The sequence below is a fragment of the Amblyraja radiata genome, chromosome 20 (assembly GCF_010909765.2).
Source record: "Amblyraja radiata isolate CabotCenter1 chromosome 20, sAmbRad1.1.pri, whole genome shotgun sequence".
Lineage (NCBI taxonomy): Eukaryota > Metazoa > Chordata > Chondrichthyes > Rajiformes > Rajidae > Amblyraja > Amblyraja radiata.
The window spans coordinates 46,329,738-46,353,474 of NC_045975.1; the positions used below are offsets into that span (position 1 = coordinate 46,329,738).

Consider the following 23,737-nt stretch of genomic DNA (forward strand, 5'->3'; position numbering starts at 1 on the left):
TATGTGTTGCATACTTGACTTTGTATCCTCTGGCACTCTTGCCGGCTAAATGATCAGTAAAGCTTGTGTTGGTTGATCTAACTTATTGCGAGGTGTCTGTTTTAAGAAATGAACCATAACAGTTCGGTACTCCCCCAACATAGGGAACATGTTTCCTGCATCTACCCTGTCCAATCCTACACTCATTTTATATCATTCTATAAGATACCCGCTCATCCTTCTGAATTCCAGTGAATACAAACCCAGTCGACCCATTCTTTCAACATATGTCAGTCCCACCATCCCAGGAATTAATCTTGTGAACCTACGCTGCACTCCCTCAATGGCAAGAATGTCCTTCCTCAAATGAGGAGACCAAACCTGCACACATTTCTCCAGGTGTAGTGTCACCAGGGCCATGTACAACTGTAGTAGGACCTCCTTGCTCCTAAACTCAACTCCTCTCGCTCTGAAGGCCAACATGTCATTCGCTTTCTTCACTGCCTGCTGTACCTGCATGCTTACTGTCAGTGACTGATGTACAAGGACACCCAGGTCTCGCTGTACTTCCCATTTTCCTAACCAGACATAATACAGAGTGCTGGAGTAATACCTTACACGTCCTCATCTCTGTGTCTCCCTCTCCTGTGACTCAGTCTGAAGAAGGTTCCCTCACTCCAGAGATGCTGCCCGTCCCGCTGAGTTACTCCAGCATTTTGTGTCTGTCTGTGGAGAACATATGGATAGGGGCCGTTTTTTTCCGTCACGACCAGCACTCTGAAACGTCACCTATCCATGTTCCCCACAGATGCTGCCTGACCCGCTGAGTTACTCCAGCACTTTGTGTCTATTGAGCAAGAGCATCCATATACAACTATCTGTCCAGTCCGAAGCTCAAAGAATAACCACTCTACACATCACACACGGCTTCCTTTCACCTGAAAGTCTTTCATGCTTTGCTTAGGGTAGTTATCATTAACCATTTCACACAAGTGGTTAATGACTAGTTCACATTAACTTTGAAACATCACCGATCTGTGTATGTCTTCAATATTCACACCAATGGTGGAATGGCCCACTCCTGTACCTATTTTTTCTGTTTCCCTGGTTTCAGGGCTTTTACAAATAACCATATAACAATTACAGCACGGAAACAAGCCATCTCGACCCTTCTAGTCCGTGCCGAACACGTATTCTCCCCTAGTCCCATATACCTGCGCTCAGACCATAACCCTCCATTCCTTTCCCGTCCATATAACTATCCAATTTATTTTTAAATGATAAAAACGAACCTGCCTCCACCTCCTTCACTGGAAGCTCATTCCACACAGCCACCACTCTCTGAGTAAAGAAGTTCCCCCTCATGTTACCCCTAAACTTCAGTCCCTTAATTCTCAAGTCATGTTCCCTTGTTTGAATCTTCCCTACTCTCAGTGGGAAAAGCTTATCCACGTCAACTCTGTCTATCCCTCTCATCATTTTAAAGACCTCTATCAAGTCCCCTCTTAACCTTCTGCGCTCCAAAGAATAAAGCCCTAACTTGTTCAACCTTTCTCTGTAACTTAGTTGCTGAAACCCAGGCAACATTCTAGTAAATCTCCTCTGTACTCTCTCTATTTTGTTGACATCCTTCCTATAATTAGGCGACCAAAATTGTACACCATACACCAGAATTTGCCTCACCAATGCCTTGTACAATTTTAACATTACATCCCAACTTCTATGCTCAATGCTCTGATTTATAAAGGCCAGCACACCAAAAGCTTTCTTTACCACCCTATCTACATGAGATTCCACTTTCAGGGAACTGTGCACAGTTATTCCCAGATCCCTCTGTTCACCTGCATTCTTCAATTCCCTACCATTTACCATGTACGTCCTATTTTGATTTGTCCTGCCAAGATGTAGCACCTCACACTTATCAGCATTAAACTCCATCTGCCATCTTTCAGCCCACTCTTCCAACTGGCATAAATCTCTCTGTAGACTTTGAAAATCTACTTCATTATCCACAACCCCACCTATCTTAGTATCATCTGCATACTTACTAATCCAATTTACCACACCATCATCCAGATCATTGATGTACATGACAAACAACAGTGGACCCAACACAGATCCCTGTGGCATTCCACTAGTCACTGGCCTCCAACCTGACAAACAACCATCCACCATTACTCTCTGGCATCTCCCATTCAGCCACTGTTGAATCCATCTTGCTACTCCACCATTAATACCCAACCATTGAACCTTCTTAACCAACCTTCCATGAGGAACCTTGTCAAAGGCCTTACTGAAGTCCATATATACAACATCCACTGCTTTACCCTCATTCAAGAAGATTAGTCAAACATGACCTTCCAGGCACAAACCCATGTTGACTGTTCCTAATCAGACCCTGTTTATCCAGATGCTTATATATATTATCTCTAAGTATCTTTCCATTAATTTGCCCACCACTGACATCAAACTAACAGGTCTATAATTGCTAGGTTTACTCTTAGACCCCTTTTTAAACAATGGAACAACATGCGCAGTATGGTGGTATACAAATGGGTGTATTCCGGGAAAAGGAAATGGGCCACAAAGCAATAAACAACCAGTTTGCAGTAAAGAGCACAATTAAATCTAATTTTTAGACAGCAACTTGCAATGTGCATTGAATTCATATATGTCGCTCCAATTTGTGGTCAACACTCCCACCATGTGATGATCCGCTGCACTACAGGCTCGTCTGATATGTGGACAACACTCCCACCATGTGGTGATCCGCTACACTTCAGGCCCGTAGATATAATTGGCCGGGCCTGCAGTGCAGCGGACCACCACACGGTGGGAGTGTTGACCACAAACTGAACGGGCCTGCAGTGCAGCGGATCACCACACGGTGGGAGTGTTGACCACAAACTGAACGGGCCTGCAGTGCAGCGGATCACCACACGTTGTTTTTAAATTATACAAATAGTTTTATTTCAAAATAATAAAAATAAACATACAGATTATTAACACAATCAAAGACTGCCTATATTGATAGTTGACAAACGTTCATCAGATTAATATATCGACAACTTTATGCTGGCCTTCATAACAAGGAGTTGAATATAGGAGCAAAGAGGTCCTTCTGCAGTTGTACAGAGCCCTAGTGAGACCACACCTGGAGTATTGTGTGCAGTTTTGGTCCCCTAATTTGAGGAGGGACATTCTTGCTATTGAGGGAGTGCAGCGTAGGTTTACAAGGTTAATTCCCGGGATGGCGGGACTGTCATATGCTGAGAGAATGGAGCAGCTGGGCTTGTCAACTCTCGAGTTTAGAAGGATGAGAGGGCATCTCATTGAAACATATAAGATTATTTAGGGTTTGGACACGCTAGAGGCAGGAAACATGTTCCCGATGTTGGGGGAGTCCAGAACCAGGGGCCACAGTTTAAGAATAAGGAGTAAGCCATTTAGAACGGAGACGAGGAAACACTTTTTCTCACAGAAAGTGATGAGTCTGTGGAATTCTCTGCCTCAGAGGGCAGTGGAGGCCGGTTCTCTGGATACTTTCAAGGGAGAGCGAGATAGGGCTCTTAAAGATAGCCGTGTCAAGGGATATGGGGAGAAGGCAAGAACGGGGTACTGTTTGGGGATGATCAGCCGTGATCACATTGAATGGTGGTGCTGCCTCGAAGGGCCGAATGGCCTACTCCTGCACCTATTGTCTATTGGCTCTGGCGGAGCGCCCATCTACACACGCTGGCATTGAAACGCCCAACTCCAATACCAAGTCTGGTGAGCTTCACCCATGCTCCTCTGGGGAGGTCAGACCCTGGACAGCTTTTATCTGGTGAAGAGATGTAGTTGTGTAATGGAGATGAGGTTGCCTTCCACTCCTGTGTCCACTTGGTGGCTATCCAGTGTGCTTTTGTCTCAGTTGGCTGGATGGATGCTAGGAGTTGTTTTCCATGTGGAGCAAAGGGGAGACAGAGAGAGGGGGAGGGGAGACAGAGAGAGGGGGAGGGAAATCTAGAGGGGGAGAGAGACAGTGGGGGGAGAGAGGGGAGGGGGAATGAGAGGGGGAGAGAGAGGGGGAGAGAGAGGGGGGTGAGAGGAGGGGGTGAGAAAGAGCGGGGTATGAGAGGGGGGAGAGAGAGGGGGGGAGAGCGAGAGGGGTGGGGAGAGTGAGGGAAAGGAGAGAGTGAGGGGGAGACAGGGGGGGGGGGTCTGCTCTCTGCTGATAGCCTGATGGAGGGGTGATCAGACATCCCTCAGAGCCTATAATACAGTCTTGTGGCCCAGAATTTAGGCCAAAGCCCAGAATTTAGGCCTGTAGCCTACACCACAGGCCCAGAGCTTACAACACATGCTCAGAGCTTACAACACACGCCTGGAGCCTATGACACAGGCCTTGAGCCTACGACACAGGCCTGGAGCCTACGACACAGGCCTGGAGCCTACGACACAGGCCTGCAGCCATCGACACAGGCCTGGAACCTATGACACAGGCCTGGTGCCTATGACACAGGCCTGGTGCCTATGACACAGGCCTGGAGCCTATGACACAGGCTTGGGACCTATGAACCAAGCCTGGGGCCTACGAAACATAGGTCGGAAGTTCCAGAACTTAGGCGAAAGCCTACAACACAGGCCCAGAGTCTATAAAACAGCCCTGAAGCCTACGAGACACAGGCCCAGAAGCCCAGAACTTTGGGCAAAGCCCGGAGCGCAGGCCTGGGGCCAACGTACCAAACCTCTGAACAAAAGAGCATTATTGCAAGATATTTTTGTGGGTGCTTAGTGACAGATATAAATATATTTGTGTATATATGCTTGGAACTAAATGTTTTAGAGTGAAGCTTTTTGCACCAAAACCCAGCAATTAGACGATGATATGCATTAAAAAAAGGAAAATAGAGCATCATTTCTCCACCCCATCACTCTCTCCTGCCCCCTTTCTCTCCTCCCCTCTCTCCTCCCCTCTCTCTTCCCATCCCTCTCCCCCTGAGAGATGGGAGGGAGGGAGGGAGGGAGGGAGGGAGGGAGGGAGGGAGGGAGGGAGGGAGGGAGGGAGGGAGGGAGAGAGAGAGAGGTGAGGAGGGAGAGGGGGGGGGTGAAAGAGTGAGCGAAGGAGAGGGAATGATTGCATACAAAAATTAATTCTCTCTCACTCCACACCCTACATGTGGAGGAGGTGGATGGGGAGAGGTGGGGGAGGAAGATGCCCCCTCTCCATCTACGCTCACTCCCACCCTCTCTAACCCCCCCCCCCCCCCCCCCCCACTCTATCCCCCTCTCTCTACCCCCACCTCTTCCATCTCTGCCTCCCTTCCCTCTCTACTGCCTGCGCAGTTGGGGGCTATGTGTGAGTGATGCAATATTGTGTTGGGGGGAATGGCTTACATTGGGGGAACAGGTGAGTGGTGGAATATTGCATTCGGGGACCAGCGTTCCTGTGTGATGCCGTGTACCCCCCCCAACCCCCGCGTTGGGGGACGGGACCCAACGGGTCCCACTTGGTGTAGTAACCAGCTAAAAGTTTCTATCAACAGAGATAAGCAATGTTCATCATTGAATGGCTTCAAATAGTGAGGATTGGTGAAGAATAGCCTGAAACTAAATGTAACACTGTTTGCGATCAAAAAAGTATGTTGTGCACAGTGTGTATAATAATTACTCATTCTCCTCTGCAACATTGGTGATGGCTGCATTAGAAAAAGCTGACACTGTTCACTGGGATTTGACCACAATTGAATCAATGGATCTTTATTTTGTACAGCTAATCCATTATTTGTCAGTCACACCTTGCAGTACAAATTGTCACTCTCTTCCTAAAGGCAAGAGTGGGCATGTTGCTATAGAAACTCCTCAGAGGAAAGACCCTTGTAGGAAAGGAAACATTTCCTAATCTAATCAAATCCATTAAACAAATAAAATACAACAGCGGCCAAACGATATTGCCAGTTGCAGGAACTATCTTTGAAGTAGTGGGGAGGTGTCAGACTGCCCTACGGCTACAGATATGCATGGAGGCAAAAATAGTTTCTTCTCATTTCTGGAGATGGTTCATCATTGAATGGCTTCAAATAGTGAGGATTGGTGAAGAATAGCCTGAAACTAAATGTAACATTGTTTGCGATCAAAAAAGTTGGAAAGGAGAGGTGGGAGTGGTCGCCTTATATTTCCTTCCCTCTACAGATGCCGCCTGACCCATTGAGTTCCTCCACTGCTTTAGAGGGAATGGATAGACAACATTTTGAGTCAGGACTCTTCTTCAGACTGAGTGGAGAGGGTGGGGGGAGGAAGCTGGGAAAGAGAGATGGGGGCTGGACAAAGCCTGGCAAGTGATAGGTGGATACAAAATGCTGGAGTAACTCAGCGGGACAGGCTAGAGAGAAGGAATGGGTGATTTTTCAGGTTGAGACCCTTCTTCAGAAATGATAGGTGGATATAACCATATAATAACATATAACCATATAACAATTTCAGCACGGAAACAGGCCATCTCGACCCTTCTAGTCCGTGCCGAACACATAATCTCCCCTAGTCCCATATACCTGCGCTCAGACCATAACCCTCCATTCCTTTCCCATCCATATAACTATCCAATTTATTTTTAAATGATAAAAACGAACCTGCCTCCACCACCTTCACTGGAAGCTCATTCCACACAGCTACCACTCTCCGAGTAAAGAAGTTCCCCCTCATGTTACCCCTAAACTTCAGTCCCTTAATTCTCAAGTCATGTCCCCTTGTTTGAATCTTCCCTACTCTCAGTGGGAAAAGCTTATCCACGTCAACTCTGTCTATCCCTCTCATCATTTAAAAAACCTCTATCAAGTCCCCCCTTAACCTTCTGCGCTCCAAAGAATAAAGCCCTAACTTGTTCAACCTTTCTCTGTAACTTAGTTGCTGAAACCCAGGCAACATTCTAGTAAATCTCCTCTGTACTCTCTCTATTTTGTTGACATCCTTCCTATAATTAGGCAACCAAAATTGTACACCATACTCCAGAATTGGCCTCACCAATGCCTTGTACAATTTTAACATTACATCCCAACTTCTATACTCAATGCTCTGATTTATAAAGGCCAGCACACCAAAAGCTTTCTTTACCACCCTATCTACATGAGATTCCACTTTCAGGGAACTGTGCACAGTTATTCCCAGATCCCTCTGTTCACCTACATTCTTCAATTCCCTACCATTTACCATGTACGTCCTATTTTGATTTGTCCTGCCAAGATGTAGCACCTCACACTTATCAGCATTAAACTCCATCTGCCATCTTTCAGCCCACTCTTCCAACTGGCATAAATCTCTCTGTAGACTTTGAAAATCTACTTCATTATCCACAACACCACCTATCTTAGTATCATCTGCATACTTACTAATCCAATTTACCACACCATCATTCAGATCATTGATGTACATGACAAACAACAGTGGACCCAACACAGATCCCTGTGGCACCCCACTCGTCACTGGCCTCCAACCTGACAAACAACCATCCACCATTACTCTCTGGCATCTCCCATTCAGCCACTGTTGAATCTAGGTGAGGGAGACACAAGAAACTGCAGATGCTGGAATCTTGCATAGAACACAATTTAGTTTGATGCACAGAATCTCTTGCCCAGAGTGGGGGAATCCAGGATCAGAGGGCACGGGTTCAAGGTGAAGGGGAAAAGATTTAATAGGAATCTGAGGGGTAACTTTTCAACAGAGGGCACCAAATTCAAGTGCAGTTTCTTACCTCTTGGAGCAGGGTGCAAGGCCACAAAATTCAAGTGCAGTTTCCAACCACTTCAAGCAGGGTGCAAGGCCACCAAATTCGTGCAGTTTCATACCATTTCATGCAGGGTGCAAGGCCACCCTATTCTAATGCAGTTTCATACCATTTCAAGCAAGGTGAAACCACCATGAAACCACACAAACACCACACACAGTTCATTAGACATTCAGTGTGTTCAGTTGATTCACAGCTCAGACAGAGTTGTGACCTCTCCCTCCCCCATCATGCAGAGACTGAGCCACACCCACACTTCTGGGTTTTATAATCCCTCCCCCTTCCACCAGAAAAGGTGTGACCTTCATGGCATGATTGACAGGAGAGAGATTCTCAACATTTTTTAAACATTAATAACACTTTCATTTTTCATTGATGGGAAGAATCCTCTGCACCTGAGCAGCGGAGGGGGACTGAGTAAGATGGGCAAAAATCGCAGCCGTAAGTGGTAGCGTTTTACCTAAAATCAATATAGTGCAAACAAGAAGTTGTCAAGTTTAGACAAACAACCCTTTGCAGTGCCTTTTCACTTCAACCCAAAACCCCGCCAAACAACCATTTGCAGTGCATTTTTACTTCAACCCAAACAACCATTTGCAGTACATTTTTACTTCAACCCAAATAACCATTTGCAGTGCATTTTTACTTCAAACCAAACAACCATTTGCAGTGCATTTTTACTTCAAACCAGCCATATTTTCATTTTCAAACCACATTAAGGGCACTCAGTTTAGTAGACATGTGCTCAGTGTTATTCTGAGCTCAGAGAGACGTGACCCTCTGGCTTCCTCCATCTTGCTGAGACTGAGTAAGGCACAACACTTCCGGGTCTTATAGTCCCTCCCCCCTCCTGCCAGCGGGGGCAACAGAGAGAATTGCGATTAAAAAAAAAACCATTAATATCTCCCTGATTTTTCATCGATGGGAAAAATCCTCTGGTTCCGGAAGGTGGAGGGAGGCTCTGAGCGAGGTGGCCAATAATGAGGGCCGTAGGTGGCAGCGTTCTCTCGGAAATCACAGCACAGCGAGCCAAAAGCGGTCAAGATCAGACTTTTAGTAATATAAGATAGATATTACAGATATTATAGATATAAGAACTGGACATACTAGATGCAGGAAAAATATTCCCAAGGAATATTCCCAAGGAAGACGACTGCTTTGGGGCCACCTCCTGCACCCACACACAACTGACTGACTTCATCCACTTCACCACCAACTTCCATCCAATACACATGGACCATTTCCGACACTTCCCTACCATTCCTTGACCTCACCATCTCCATCGCAGGGGACAGACTTCTGACCGACATACACTACAAACCAACTGACTCACATGGCTATCTGGACTACACGTCTTCCCACCCTGCCCCCTGTAAAGATTCCATCCCCTACTCCCAATTCCTCCACCTACGCCGCATCTGTTCCCAGGATGAGACGTTCCACACCAGGGCATCGGAAATGTCCTCGCTCTTCAGGGAACGGGGATTCCCCTCCGCCACCATAGATGAGGCTCGCACCAGGGTCTCATCCATACCCCGCAACACTGCTCTCTCTCTCCATCCCCGCATTCGCAACAAGGGCAGAGTCCCCCTAGTCCTCACCTTTCACCCCACCAGCCGGCAAATACAACAAATAATCCTCCGCCATTTCCGCCACCTCCAACGTGACCCCACCACTCGCCACATCTTCCCATCTCCCCCCATGTCTGCCTTCCGCAAAGACCGCTCCCTCCGCAACTCCCTTGTCAATTCTTCCCTTCCCTCCCGTACCACCCCCTCCCCGGGCACTTTCCGTTGCAACCACAAGAAATGCAACACCTGTCCCTTCACCTCCCCCCTTGACTCCATTCAAGGACCCAAGCAGTCGTTCCAGGTGCGACAAAGGTTCACCTGTATCTCCTCCAACCTCATCTACTGCATCCGCTGCTCTAGATGTCAGCTGATTTACATCGGTGAGACTAAGCGGAGGTTGGGCGATCGTTTCGCCGAACACCTCCGCTCAGTCCGCAATAACCTACCTGAACTCCCGGTGGCTCAGCACTTCAACTCCCCCTCCCATTCCCAATCCGACCTCTCTGTCCTGGGTCTCCTCCATTGCCAGAGTGAGCAACACCGGAAACTGGAGGAACAGCACCTCATATTCCGCCTGGGGACCTTGCGTCCGTATGGCATCAACATTGAATTCTCCCAATTTTGCTAGCCCTTGCTGTCTCCTCCCCTTCCTTAACCCTCGAACTGTCTCCTCCCATCCCCCCGCCCTCGGGCTCCTCCTCCTCCCTTTTTCCTTCCTTCTCCCCCCCACCCCCCATCAGTCTGAAGAAGGGTTTCGGACCGAAACGTCGCCTATTTTCTTCGCTCCATAGATGCTGCTGCACCCGCTGAGTTTCTCCAGCATTTTTGTGTACCTAAAATATTCCCAATGTTGGGCGAGTCCAGAACCAGGGGCCACAGTCTTAGAATAAAGGGGAGGCCATTTAAGACTGAGGTGAGAGAAAAAAGTTTTCACCCAGAGAGTTGTGAATTTGTGGAATTCCCTGCCACAGAGGGCAGTGGAGGCCAAATCACTGGATGGATTTAAGAGAGAGTTAGATAGAGCTCTAGGGGCTAGTGGAGTCAAGGGATATGGGGAGAAGCCATGACGATCAGCCATGATCACAATGAATGGCGGTGCTGGCTCGAAAGGCCGAATGACCTCCTCCTGCACCTATTTTCTATGTTTCTATGACATGTTTGGAGGGATATGGACCAAATGCAGGCAGGTGGGACTAGTGTAGCCGGGACATGTTGGTCAGTGTGGGCAGGTTGGGCTGATGGTCCTGTTTCCACACTGTATCAGTCTATGACTCTAACATTAAGCGCTGGAGTAACTCGGCGGGTCAGGCAGCATCTGTGGAGAACATGGATAGTTGACATTTCGGGTCAGGACCCTCCTTCAGACTGACATGATGTTAACAGATGAGGGGGTGATCGGCAGGTGAGTGAAGTAAGTGACAGAGGCGAGAGAAAATAAGGAGATAAAAGGATGTGAGATAAGGAGAGAGGAATGTATATGTGCAGCTTTAAGGGACGTTGGTCAGGTAGCATTTGGAGTATTGTGTACAGTTCTGGTCACTCCATTACAGGACTGATGTGGAGGCTTTGGGGAAGGTGCAGAGATGGTTAACCAGAATGGTATAAAACAAGGAACTGCAGATGCTGGTTTACAAAAAAGGACACAAAATGCTGGAGTAACTCAACGGGACAGGCAGCAACTCTGGAGGACTGGGTGACATTTCGGGTCAAGACTGAGGAGGGTCTCGACCAGAAACATTACCTATTCCTTCCAGCATTTTGTGTCTACCTAAACAGCGCCTATTTGTCCACGTGGCGGTGTTCCAGCAGGCTGGAGGAGCGGGCAAAGGCCTTGCCACAGAGCGGGCAGGTGAAGGGGCGCTGGCCAGTGTGGACTCACTGGTGCTCCAGCAGGTGGTCAGGGTGGGTGAAGCCCTTACGGACCGGCACGAGAAGGGACGCTCACCGCTGTGAGTACACCGGTGCTGCCACAGACTGGACATGCGGGTGAAACCCTTGCCACACTCAGAGCACACAAAGGGTCTCTCTCTGGTGTGTATCCGCTGGTGCTCCCGCAGCCCCCATTCTCTCTTGTCACAGTGGAAGCAGCTGCTCACCAGCGTGGGCCCGCCGGTGTTGCCGCAACCCCCGCGAGCTGTCAAACGATTCACCACAGTACGGGCAGTCGTAGGGCTGGCCACTGGTGTGCACGTGCTGATGAGCCAGGGTGTGGGAGGTCATGGCAAAGCGATCTCCACACACCGGGCTGGTGACGGGACGGTCACCGGGATGCACCCGCTGGTGGGCCAGCAGCGTGGTGGAGTGGTTGAAGCCCTTGCCGCACTGGAACGCTGCAGATTTGGGTAACTCATCCTCTCACCAACGGCTCCCCGGGCCTCCTAGGTTCCTGTTGTTTGGGGGTTTGTAACTAAAATTTGTGATTGATATAACCATAGCATGAGAAGTATTGTGTTAGTGACAAGAATGCTTTGAATGGGTATACTCTGTGATTGATGTGTTAGACGTCAGTGCTCCAACTCTGTATAAACATGTGACTACTTTTCCAAAATACTATAAAAAGATGCTGAATGTCTTTGTTCATTAGAGTGATGGCCCATGAGGGTTAAGTATGTGTTGCATACTTGACTTTGTATCCTCTGGCACTCTTGCCGGCTAAATGATCAGTAAAGCTTGTGTTGGTTGATCTAACTTATTGCGAGGTGTCTGTTTTAAGAAATGAACCATAACAGTTCGGTACTCCCCCAACATAGGGAACATGTTTCCTGCATCTACCCTGTCCAATCCTACACTCATTTTATATCATTCTATAAGATACCCGCTCATCCTTCTGAATTCCAGTGAATACAAACCCAGTCGACCCATTCTTTCAACATATGTCAGTCCCACCATCCCAGGAATTAATCTTGTGAACCTACGCTGCACTCCCTCAATGGCAAGAATGTCCTTCCTCAAATGAGGAGACCAAACCTGCACACATTTCTCCAGGTGTAGTGTCACCAGGGCCATGTACAACTGTAGTAGGACCTCCTTGCTCCTAAACTCAACTCCTCTCGCTCTGAAGGCCAACATGTCATTCGCTTTCTTCACTGCCTGCTGTACCTGCATGCTTACTGTCAGTGACTGATGTACAAGGACACCCAGGTCTCGCTGTACTTCCCATTTTCCTAACCAGACATAATACAGAGTGCTGGAGTAATACCTTACACGTCCTCATCTCTGTGTCTCCCTCTCCTGTGACTCAGTCTGAAGAAGGTTCCCTCACTCCAGAGATGCTGCCCGTCCCGCTGAGTTACTCCAGCATTTTGTGTCTGTCTGTGGAGAACATATGGATAGGGGCCGTTTTTTTCCGTCACGACCAGCACTCTGAAACGTCACCTATCCATGTTCCCCACAGATGCTGCCTGACCCGCTGAGTTACTCCAGCACTTTGTGTCTATTGAGCAAGAGCATCCATATACAACTATCTGTCCAGTCCGAAGCTCAAAGAATAACCACTCTACACATCACACACGGCTTCCTTTCACCTGAAAGTCTTTCATGCTTTGCTTAGGGTAGTTATCATTAACCATTTCACACAAGTGGTTAATGACTAGTTCACATTAACTTTGAAACATCACCGATCTGTGTATGTCTTCAATATTCACACCAATGGCGGAATGGCCCACTCCTGCACCTATTTTTCTGTTTCCCTGGTTACAAATGTTGGCATCGAGGGAATGGGTGTAAAGGAAATGGGCCACAGAGCAATAAACAAACAGTTTGCAGTAAAGAGCACAATTAAATCTAATTTTTAGACAGCAACTTCCAATGTGCATTGAATTCATATAATAGGTCGCTCCAATTTGTGGTCAACACTCCCACCATATGGTGATCCGCCGCACTGCAGGCCCGTAGATATAATTAGCCGGGCCTGCAGTGCAGCGGATCACCACACGGTGGGAGTGTTGACCACAAACTGAACGGGCCTGCAGTGCAGCGGATCACCACACGGTGGGAGTGTTGACCACAAACTGAACGGGCCTGCAGTGCAGCGGATCACCACACGGTGGGAGTGTTGACCACAAACTGAACGGGCCTGCAGTGCAGCGGATCACCACACGTTGTTTTTAAATTATACAAATAGTTTTACTTCAAAATAATAAAAATAAACATACAGATTATTAACACAATCAAAGACTGCCTATATTGATAGTTGACAAACGTTCATCAGATTAATATATCGACAACTTTATGCTGGCCTTCATAACAAGAGGAGTTGAATATAGGAGCAAAGAGGTCCTTCTGCAGTTGTACAGAGCCCTAGTGAGACCACACCTGGAGTATTGTGTGCAGTTTTGGTCCCCTAATTTGAGGAGGGACATTCTTGCTATTGAGGGAGTGCAGCGTAGGTTTACAAGGTTAATTCCCGGGATGGCGGGACTGTCATATGCTGAGAGAATGGAGCAGCTGGGCTTGTCAACTCTCGAGTTTAGAAGGATGAGAGGGCATCTCATTGAAACATATAAGATTATTTAGGGTTTGGACTCGCTAGAGGCAGGAAACATGTTCCCGATGTTGGGGGAGTCCAGAACCAGGGGCCACAGTTTAAGAATAAGGAGTAAGCCATTTAGAACGGAGACGAGGAAACACTTTTTCTCACAGAAAGTGGTGAGTCTGTGGAATTCTCTGCCTCAGAGGGCAGTGGAGGCCGGTTCTCTGGATACTTTCAAGGGAGAGCGAGATAGGGCTCTTAAAGATAGCCGTGTCAAGGGATATGGGGAGAAGACAAGAACGGGGTACTGTTTGGGGATGATCAGCCGTGATCACATTGAATGGTGGTGCTGCCTCGAAGGGCCGAATGGCCTACTCCTGCACCTATTGTCTATTGGCTCTGGCGGAGCGCCCATCTACACACGCTGGCATTGAAACGCCCAACTCCAATACCAAGTCTGTTGAGCTTCACCCATGCTCCTCTGGGGAGGTCAGACCCTGGACAGCTTTTATCTGGTGAAGAGATGTAGTTGTGTAATGGAGATGAGGTTGCCTTCCACTCCTGTGACCACTTGGTGGCTATCCAGTGTGCTTTTGTCTCAGTTGGCTGGATGGATGCTAGGAGTTGTTTTCCATGTGGAGCAAAGGGGCGACAGAGAGAGGGGGAGGGAAATCTAGAGGGGGAGAGAGACAGTGGGGGGAGAGAGGGGAGGGGGAATGAGAGGGGGGAGAGAGAGGGGGTGGGGAGAGAGTGAGGGGGAGGAGAGTGAGGGGGAGACAGGGAGATGTTTCTGCTCTCTGCTGACAGCCTGATGGAGGGGTGATAAGACAGCCCTCAGAGCCTATAATACAGTCTTGTGGCCCAGAATTTAGGCCCGGAGCCTACACCACAGGCCCAGAGCTTACAACACATGCTCAGAGCTTACAACACACGCCTGGAGCCTATAACACAGGCCTTGAGCCTACAACACAGGCCTGGGGCTTACGAAACATAGGTCGGAAGTTCCAGAACTTAGGCGAAAGCCTACAACACAGGCCCGGAGCCTATAAAACATCCCTGAAGCCTACGACACACAGGCCCAGAAGCCCAGAACTTTGGGCAAAGCCCGGAGTGCAGGGCTGGGGCCAACGTACCAAACCTCTGAACCAAAGAGCATTATTGCAAGATATTTTTGTGGGTGCTTAGTGACAGATATAAATATATTTGTGTATATATGCTTGGAACTAAATGTTTTAGAGTGAAGCTTTTTGCACCAAAACCCAGCAATTAGACGATGATATGCATTAAAAAAAGGAAAATAGACCATGATTTCTCCACCCCATCACTCTCTCCTGCCCCCTTTCTCTCCTACCCTCTCTCCTCCCCTCTCTCTCCCCATCTCTCTCCCCCTGAGAGATGGGAGGGAGGGAGGGAGAGAGAGAGAGGTGAGGAGGGGGGGGGGGGGGGGTGAAAGAGTGAGCGAAGGAGAGGGAATGATTGCATACAAAAATTAATTCTCTCACTCCACACCCTACATGTGGAGGAGGTGGATGGGGAGAGGTGGGGGAGGAAGATGCCCCCTCTCCATCTACGCTCACTCCCACCCTCTCTAACCTCTCCCCCCCCCCCACTCTATCCCCCTCTCTCTACCCCCACCCCTTCCATCTCTGCCTCCCTTACCTCTCTACTGCCTGCGCAGTTGGGGGCTATGTGTGAGTGGTGCAATATTGTGTTGGGGGGAATGGCTTACATTGGGGGAACAGGTGAGTGGTGGAATCTTGCATTTGGGGGAGCAGACCCAACGGGTCACCATTTAGCCTGAACAGTGATGCCTCCACCTCCTATGTCACAGCGGGAACCAGTCAGCCGCGTCTGCGCAGTTGGGAGCTATGGGTGAGTGGTGGAATATTGCATTCGGGGACCAGCGTTCCTGTGTGATGCCGTGTACCCCCCCAACCCCCGCGTTGGGGGACGGGACCCAACGGGTCCCACTTGGTGTAGTAACCAGCTAAAAGTTTCTATCAACAGAGATAAGCAATGTTCATCATTGAATAGCTTCAAATAGTGATGATTGGTGAAGAATAGACTGAAACTAAATGTAACACTGTTTGCGATCAAAAAAGTATGTTGTGCACAGTGTGTATAATAATTACTCATTCTCCTCTGCAACATTGGTGATGGCTGCATTAGAAAAAGCTGACACTGTTCACTGGGATTTGACCACAATTGAATCAATGGATCTTTATTTTGTACAGCTAATCCATTATTTGTCAGTCACACCTTGCAGTACAAATTGTCACTCTCTTCCTAAAGGCAAGAGCGGGCATGTTGCTATAGAAACTCCTGAGGAAAGACCCTTGTAGGAAAGGAAATTTCCTAATCTAATCAAATCCATTAAACAAATAAAATACAACAGCGGCCAAACGATATTGCCAGCTGCAGGAACTATCTTTGAAGTAGTGGGGAGGTGTCCGACTGCCCTACGGCTACAGATATGCATGGAGCCAGCTGGTACTGTGAGCAGTCGACTGTGTGCAGCTAGGCTCACTTTTGCATTTTCACTTGGGTACAGTATGAATGAGAAGATGCTGGTACTGTTGATGGTCTGCTCCTTGACAGGGCCTGAGGGCTTATATTAGGAACACTTCTCTATCCGTTTCCCACAACGGATGACTGACCTGCTGACTTCTACCGGCACGTTGAAGGGGAATGGACAGGCGACGTGTCGGGTCTGGACCCTTCTTTGGACTGATGGAGTCGGGGCGGGGGGGGAGCTGGAAAAAATATTTGGGGTCCGGACAGACTCCAGGATTTCATTTGGAGGAGGGGAGAGTCTCCTCAAATTGGAGAATTCAGTGTTCGTCATTGGGCTGTAAGCTATGAGGTGCTGTTCCTCCAGTTTGTGTATCACTCACTCTGGCAATGGAGGAGGCCCAGGACAGAAAAATCAGTGTGGGAATGTGTAGGGGAGTTAAAATGGTCGGCAACCGGGAGATTCAGCAGTTCTTGGCGGACCGAGTGCAAGTGTAGGGTGAAATGCACGCCTAGTCTAGATACAAGGAACAGCAGATGCTGGTTTACAAAAAGAGACACAATCTCCTGGAGTAACTTGCACCTCTGGAGAGCATGGACAGGGAACATTCTAGATCAGGACCCTTCTTTAAACTGCTTGGTGTGGGGGTGGAGAAAGTTGGAAAGGAGGTGGGAATGGTCGCCTTATATTTCCTTCCCTCTACAGATGCCACCTGACCCACTGAGTTCCTCCACTGCTTTAGAGGGAATGGATAGACAACGTTTTGAGTCAGGGCCCTTCTTCAGATTGAGTGGAGAGGGTGGGGGGAGGAAGCTGGGAAAGAGAGATGGGGGCTGGACAAAGCCTGGCAAGTGATAGGTGGATACAAAATGCTGGAGTAACTCAGCGGGACAGGCTAGAGAGAAGGAATGGGTGATGTTTCAGGTTGAGACCCTTCTTCAGAAGTGATAGGTGGATATAGGTGAGGGAGACACGAGAAACTGCAGATGCTGGAATCTTGCATAGAACACAATTTAGTTTGATGCACAGAATCTCTTGCCCAGAGTGGGGGAATCCACGATCACAGGACACGGGTTCAAGGTGAAGGGGAAAAGATTTAATAGGAATCTGAGGGGTAACATTTCAACAGAGGGCACCAAATTCAAGTGCAGTTTTTTACCTCTTGGAGCAGGGTGCAAGGCCACAAAATTTAAGTGCAGTTTCATACCACTTCAAGCAGGGTGCAAGGCCACCAAATTCAGGTTCAGTTTCCTACCACTTCAAGCAGGGTGCAAGGCCACCAAATTCAAGTGCAGTTTCATACCATTTCAAGCAAGGTGAAACCACCATGAAACCACACAAAACACCACACACAGTTCATTAGACATTCAGTGTGTTCAATTGATTCACAGCTTAGACAGAGTTGTGACCTCTCCCTCCCCCATCATGCAGAGACTGAGCCACACACACACTTCCTGGTTTTATAATCCCTCCTCCTTCCACCAGAAAAGGTGTGACTTTCATGGCATGATTGACAGGAGAGAGATTCTCAAGATATTTTAAACACTAATAACACTTTTATTTTTCATTGATGGGAAGAATCCTCTGCACCTGAGCAGCGGAGGGGGACTGAGTAAGATGGGCAAAAATCACAGCCGTAAGTGGTAGTGTTTTACCTAAAATCAATATAGTACAAACAGGAAGTTGTCAAGTTTAGACAAACAACCCTTTGCAGTGCCTTTTCACTTCAACCCAAAACCTGCCCAAACAACCCTTTGCAGTGCCTTTTCACTTCAACCCCAAACCCCCCCCAACAACCCTTTGCAGTGCCTTTTCACTTCAACCCAAAACCCCGCCAAACAACCATTTGCAGTGCACTTTTACTTCAACCCAAACAACCATTTGCAGTGCATTTTTACTTCAACCCAAATAACCATCTACAGTGCATTTTTACTTCAAACCAAACAACCATTTGCAGTGCATTTTTACTTCAAACCAACCATATTTTCATTTTCAAACCACATTAAGGGCACTCACTTTAGTAGACATGTGCTCAGTGTTATTCTGAGCTCAGAGAGACGTGACCCTCTGGCTTCCTCCATCTTGCTGCGACTGAGTAAGGCACACCACTTCCGGGTCTTATAGTCCCTCCCCCCTCCCGGGGGCAGCAGAGAGAATAGCGATTTTAAAAAAAACATTAATATCTCTCTGATTTTTCATTGATGGGAAAAATCCTCCAGTACCGGAAGGTGGAGGGGGGCTCTGAGCGGGGTGGCCAAAAATGTGGGCCGTAGGTGGCGGCGTTCTCTCGGAAATCACAGCACAGCGAGCCAAAAGCGGTCAAGATCAGACTTTTAGTAATATATAGATAGATAGATAGATAGATAAAAGAACTGGACATACTAGATGCAGGAAAAATGTTCCCAATGTTGGGCGAGTACAGAACCAGGGGCCAGTCTTAGAATAAAGAGAGTTGTGAATCCGTGGAATTCCCTGCCACAGTGGAGGCCAAATCACTGGATGGATTTAAGAGAGAGTTAGATAGAGCTCTAGGGGCTGGTGGAATCAAGAGATATGGGGAAAAGGCAGGCACGGGTTATTGATTGGGGACGATCAGCCATGATCACAATGAATGGCGGTGCTGGCTCGAAGGGCCGAATGACCTCCTCCTGCACCTATTTTCTATGTTTCTATGACATGTTTGGAGGGATATGGACCAAATGCAGGCAGGTGGACTAGTGTAGCCGGGACATGTTGGTCAGTGTGGGCAGGTTGGGCTGATGGTCCTGTTTCCACACTGTATCAGTCTATGACTCTAACATGAAGTGCTGGAGTAACTCGGCGGGTCAGGCAGCATCTGTGGAGAACATGGATAGTTGACGTTTCACAGAGTGCTGCAGTAACTCAGCGGGTCAGGCAGCATCTGTGGAGAACATGGATCGGTGACTTTTCGGGTCAGGACCCTCCTTCAGACTGACACTATTTTAACAGATGAGGGGGTGATTGGCAGGTGAGTGAAGTAAGTGACAGAGGCGAGGGAAAATAAGGAGATAAAAGGATGTGAGATAAGGAGAGAGGAATGTATATGTGCAGCTTTAAGGGACGTTGGTCAGGTAGCATTTGGAGTATTGTATACAGTTCTGGTCACTCCATTACAGGACTGATGTGGAGGCTTTGGGGAAGGTGCAGAGATGGTTAACCAGAATGGTATAAAACAAGCAACTGCAGATGCTGGTTTACAAAAAAGGACACAAATTGCTGGAGTAACTCAGCGGGACAGGCAGCATCTCTGGAGAGAAGGACTGGGTGACATTTCGGGTCGAGACTGAGGAGGGTCTCGACCAAAAACATTACCTATTCCTTCCAGGATTTTGTGTCTACCTAAACAGAGCCTATCTGTCCACGTGGTGGTGTGCCAGCAGGCTGGAGGAGCGGGCAAAGGCCTTGCCACAGAGCGGGCAGGTGAAGGGGCGCTGGCCAGTGTGGACTCGCCGGTGCTCCAGCAGGTGGTCAGGGCGGGTGAAGCCCTTACCACAGGACCGGCACAAGAAGGGACGCTCACCGTTGTGGGTACGCCTGTGCTGCCACAGGCTGGACATGCGGGTGAAACCCTTGCCACACTCAGAGCACACAAAGGGTCTCTCTCTGGTGTGTATCCGCTGGTGCTCCCGCAGCCCCCATTCTCTCTTGACACAGTGGGAGCAGCTGCTCACCGGCGTGGGCCCGCCGGTGCTGCCGCATCCCCCGCGAGCTGTCAAACGATTCACCACAGTACGGGCAGTCGTAGGGCTGGCCACTGGTGTGCACATGCTGGTGAGACAGGGCGTGGGAGGACCTGGCAAAGCGATCTCCACACACCTGGCTGGGGACGGGACGGTCGCCGGCGTGCACCCGCTGGTGGGACAGCAGCCTGGTGGAGCGGTTGAAGCCCTTGCCGCACTGGGTACAGGTGTAGGGGCGCTCACCAGTGTGGGTGCGCTGGTGCTGCAGCAGGTTGCTGGAGTGGGTGAAGCTCTTGCCACACTGGGCGCAGGTGTAGGGGCGCTCGCCGGTGTGGGTGCGCTGGTGCCCCAGCAGGTTGCTGGACCTGGTGAAGCCCTTGCCGCACTGGGCGCAGTTGTAGGGGCGCTCACCGGTGTGGGTGCGCTGGTGCTCCAGCAAGTTGCTAGAGCTAGTGCAGCCCTTGCCGCACTGGGCACAGGTGTAGGGGCGCTCGCCGGTGTGGGTGCGCTGGTGCATCAGCAGGTGACTGGACTGGGAGAAGCTCTTGCCGCACTGGGCACAGGTGTAGGGCCGCTCCCCGGTATGCAGCCGCCTGTGCACCTTCAGGTCCTTGGACAATTTGAAGCCTTTGCCGCAGTCGGAGCAGGTGAAGGGCCGCTCACTGCTGTGCACCCGCTGGTGCTCCCGCAGCCGTGACAACTGGGTAAAGTTCTTGCCGCATGTGGAGCAGCCATAGGGCTTCTCGCCCATGTGCACTTGCCGGTGGGCCTCCAGGACATTTGCCGTCTTGAAACTCTTGCTGCACACCGAGCAGTCGAAGGGGCGTTCACCCGTGTGCACCCGCCGGTGGATCTCCAGCTGGCTCGGGCTCTGACAGGCCTTGCCACACATGTCGCACTGATAACGCTTCTCCTTGTTGTGCCCCGGCATGTGGTCCTCCATCGAAAAACAGCCCCTCGAAGCTCAGCCCGCACACCGAGCAGATGGGGGGGGGGGGGGGGGCTCACTGGCACCCTGGCCGCCCTCAATGGCCGCTCACGTCCCCATCTCTCCGTCCACAGCAACGGCTCCTAAACCCTGCAGGAGGGGAACACAGAGGGTCAACAAGCTGCCAAACAGGACATTACTAACACATATTGGGTGCGTTTATGGTGGAGGAAACCGTTATATTATTCTGCGCGGCACACTGCGCCGGTACAGTTGCTGCCTCACCGCCAGAGACCCTGGGTCGATCCTGACTACGGGTGCTGTCTGTGCGGAGATTGTACGTTCTCCCCTTGACCTGCGTGAGATTTCACTCCGGGTGCTCCGTTTCCTCCAACATTTCAGACGTTCAGGGTTGTAGATTAATTGGTCTCCGAAAAATTGCTAAATTGTCCCTAATGTGCGTAGGATAGTGCTAGTGTACGGGGTGATCGCTGGTCGGCGCGGACTCCGCGGGCCGAAAGGCCTGTTTCCATGCTGCATCTCTAAACTAAACTAAACTAAACTAAACTAAACTAAAGAAGGGTGTCGACCCATAACGTCACCCATTCCTTCTCTCCACAGATGCTGCCTGACCCGCTGAGTTACTCCAGCACTTTGTGTCTATCTTCTCCACAGATGCTGCCTGACCCGCTGAGTTACTCCAGCACTTTGTCATAGAGTGATACAGCGTTGGAAAGAGGCCCTTCGGCCCAACTCGTACCCACACTCCAAGATCCCTTGTCTCCACACATTCCCCCAGCGCCCCGCCATTCACAGTGAAGATCCTGCCCTGGTTTGACTTCCTCCCCACCCCCAAACAATGTGACCTCCTCCCTGTGGCTCCCTGCCCCTTACCCCTGCTGCCGCCTCCTGCCCCTTACCCCCCTTTGCTCCCTCACCCCTCCTCCCCACCCCCAAACAGTGTGACCCCCCACCAGGCTCCCAACCCCCTTACTTGACTCACTTGACCCCTCTCTCTCCCCCTGTTCCCTGCCCCCTCCATTCATCCCCCTCGGCACCAAACCCACTCCCCCTTGAATCTTTGCTCCCTGCTCCCCCCGCTACTCACTTCACCCCTTTTCCAACCCCCAGCCTCTCCCCCCTCCCTCCCCGGGCTGTCTCCTTTCTCTCTCTCCCCTCTCCCCCTCTCTCACCGTCCAGTGCGGGTCGGCGCCATCTTGGCCACCGTGGCGTCATTTCCGGGCTGAGGCCGCCCCGTAAACTGCGGAGCAACGGGCCGGGGCCGTGACGTCATTTCCGGGCTGATGCCCCTCCCTCTGTCTCCGGGGCAACGGGCAGCGGCCGGGCCGGGGCAGCGGCATCATTTCCGGGCTGATGCCCCTCTCTCTGTCTCCGGGGCAACGGGCAGCGGGCGGCCGGGCCGGGATGAGCCGTGACCGGGCCTGGGGCCGGGCCTGCGCCGCCGCAACACGACCATCAATCTCCGGTGGGGCTGCATCATTCCTTCCCCACTCCCTCTCCCTTTCTCCCCCATCTCTCTCTCTCTCTCTCTCTCTCTCTCCCACTCACCTCCTTTCTCCACCTGTCTCTCCCTGTCCCCCTCCCCCACTCTGTCCCCTCCTCTCTCCCCCTCTCTCACTCTCCGTCTCTCTCCCGTGCAGTAGCCAGCGCTGTTTTTAAGTTGCGAAAGTCTTGTTGGAGTGAGAGAGAATTGCTGCGGTGCCTTGGCAGAGACACCAGCAACAGTGGTTTAATGTAGCAATGTTACAACATTTTGAGATTTAAAAAATCAAGTCTGCAATTTATCCCATCAGATAAAGCATAAAAATAAGTTTAATTTGACACCTAATTCACTTTCATATCTCAAGTATTTAAAAAGTTATGGCCATTTACATACTAGGAAATTAGCATCTTGTTCCCTATTGATTTTCTATGGACATAACAAAAAAGCTGTGATCGTGAACAGTCAAAAGCCCATAACTTTCTTAAAAATTAAGAGAACTGAATGAAATGTTAAGTTATCATAGATTGAAGCATTCTGAAACAAATATAAAATAATCTTACTTGGATGACCTGAAATTAAAGCATATAATTAGTTAGTTACCCAATTGTAGCTAATTTCAAACTTCAATTACTAGATCTAAACATCTATCCATTTCTTAATAAATGATTAACATTTTTAAATAGCCTAAGTGTCCAAATAATATTCACAAATAATTCACAATAAAACATGATTTTAAAATCTCATTTACACTAATTTATAGGTCAAATGGAAGGAATTTAGTGTTCAATTGCTGTAAATTAAAGTCCATTTAAATCAGCTTTCTAGTGGGATCCTGTGAACGCGCTGGTTTAGAACGTTCACATTGCGGTAGATTTGTGCCCCAAATGCCCAGAAAAATACTGCGGGATATAATGGGCCCAAAATTAGCTACTCGCAATATTAAACTTTGTATAAAGGGATCTTAAGAAGCCCTTTTTAATGTAAAAATAAGCAGCCTACCTTCTGTTGTCCCCTGTATGAGATCCGACCCGTTGTCGGCGGTCGGGGGTTTAGAGGTTAATTTTTAAACTACTATAACAATTAGATAAAGCCCTTAAAAGTAATAATAGCTAAAGCGACGGAATCTTCCAGCGATTTTTCGTGAATAATTAACTAGGCTGAACATCCTCGATTTGAACAGCCTAGGGAAAATCGCGTTTTAAACCCGCCCCCCTCTAAACGGCGCCAAAATCGCGCACCCGCAGCGACAGATTTTCAGCTACGCTTCAGGTACGCTTTGCAACATACCTATTTAATGTAGCCTTCG

General features: G+C 49.3%; 1 protein-coding gene and 1 long non-coding RNA gene across 2 annotated transcripts in view; one reads left to right on the forward strand and one right to left on the reverse strand.

Moving 5' to 3' along the window:
• Positions 1-23,737, reverse strand: part of LOC116984427 (zinc finger protein 721-like) — a 71,114-nt gene that overhangs the window by 17,444 nt on the left and 29,933 nt on the right. The window contains exon 4 of the mRNA XM_033038581.1: positions 20,235-20,924. Coding sequence (XP_032894472.1) covers positions 20,235-20,924 — 690 coding nt within the window. The remainder of the gene's footprint in view (positions 1-20,234; positions 20,925-23,737) is intronic.
• On the forward strand, positions 12,609-19,745 carry LOC116984376. The gene is made up of 3 exons (XR_004415004.1): positions 12,609-12,625; positions 13,690-13,692; positions 19,667-19,745. It is a non-coding gene; the product is annotated as an uncharacterized LOC116984376 (long non-coding RNA).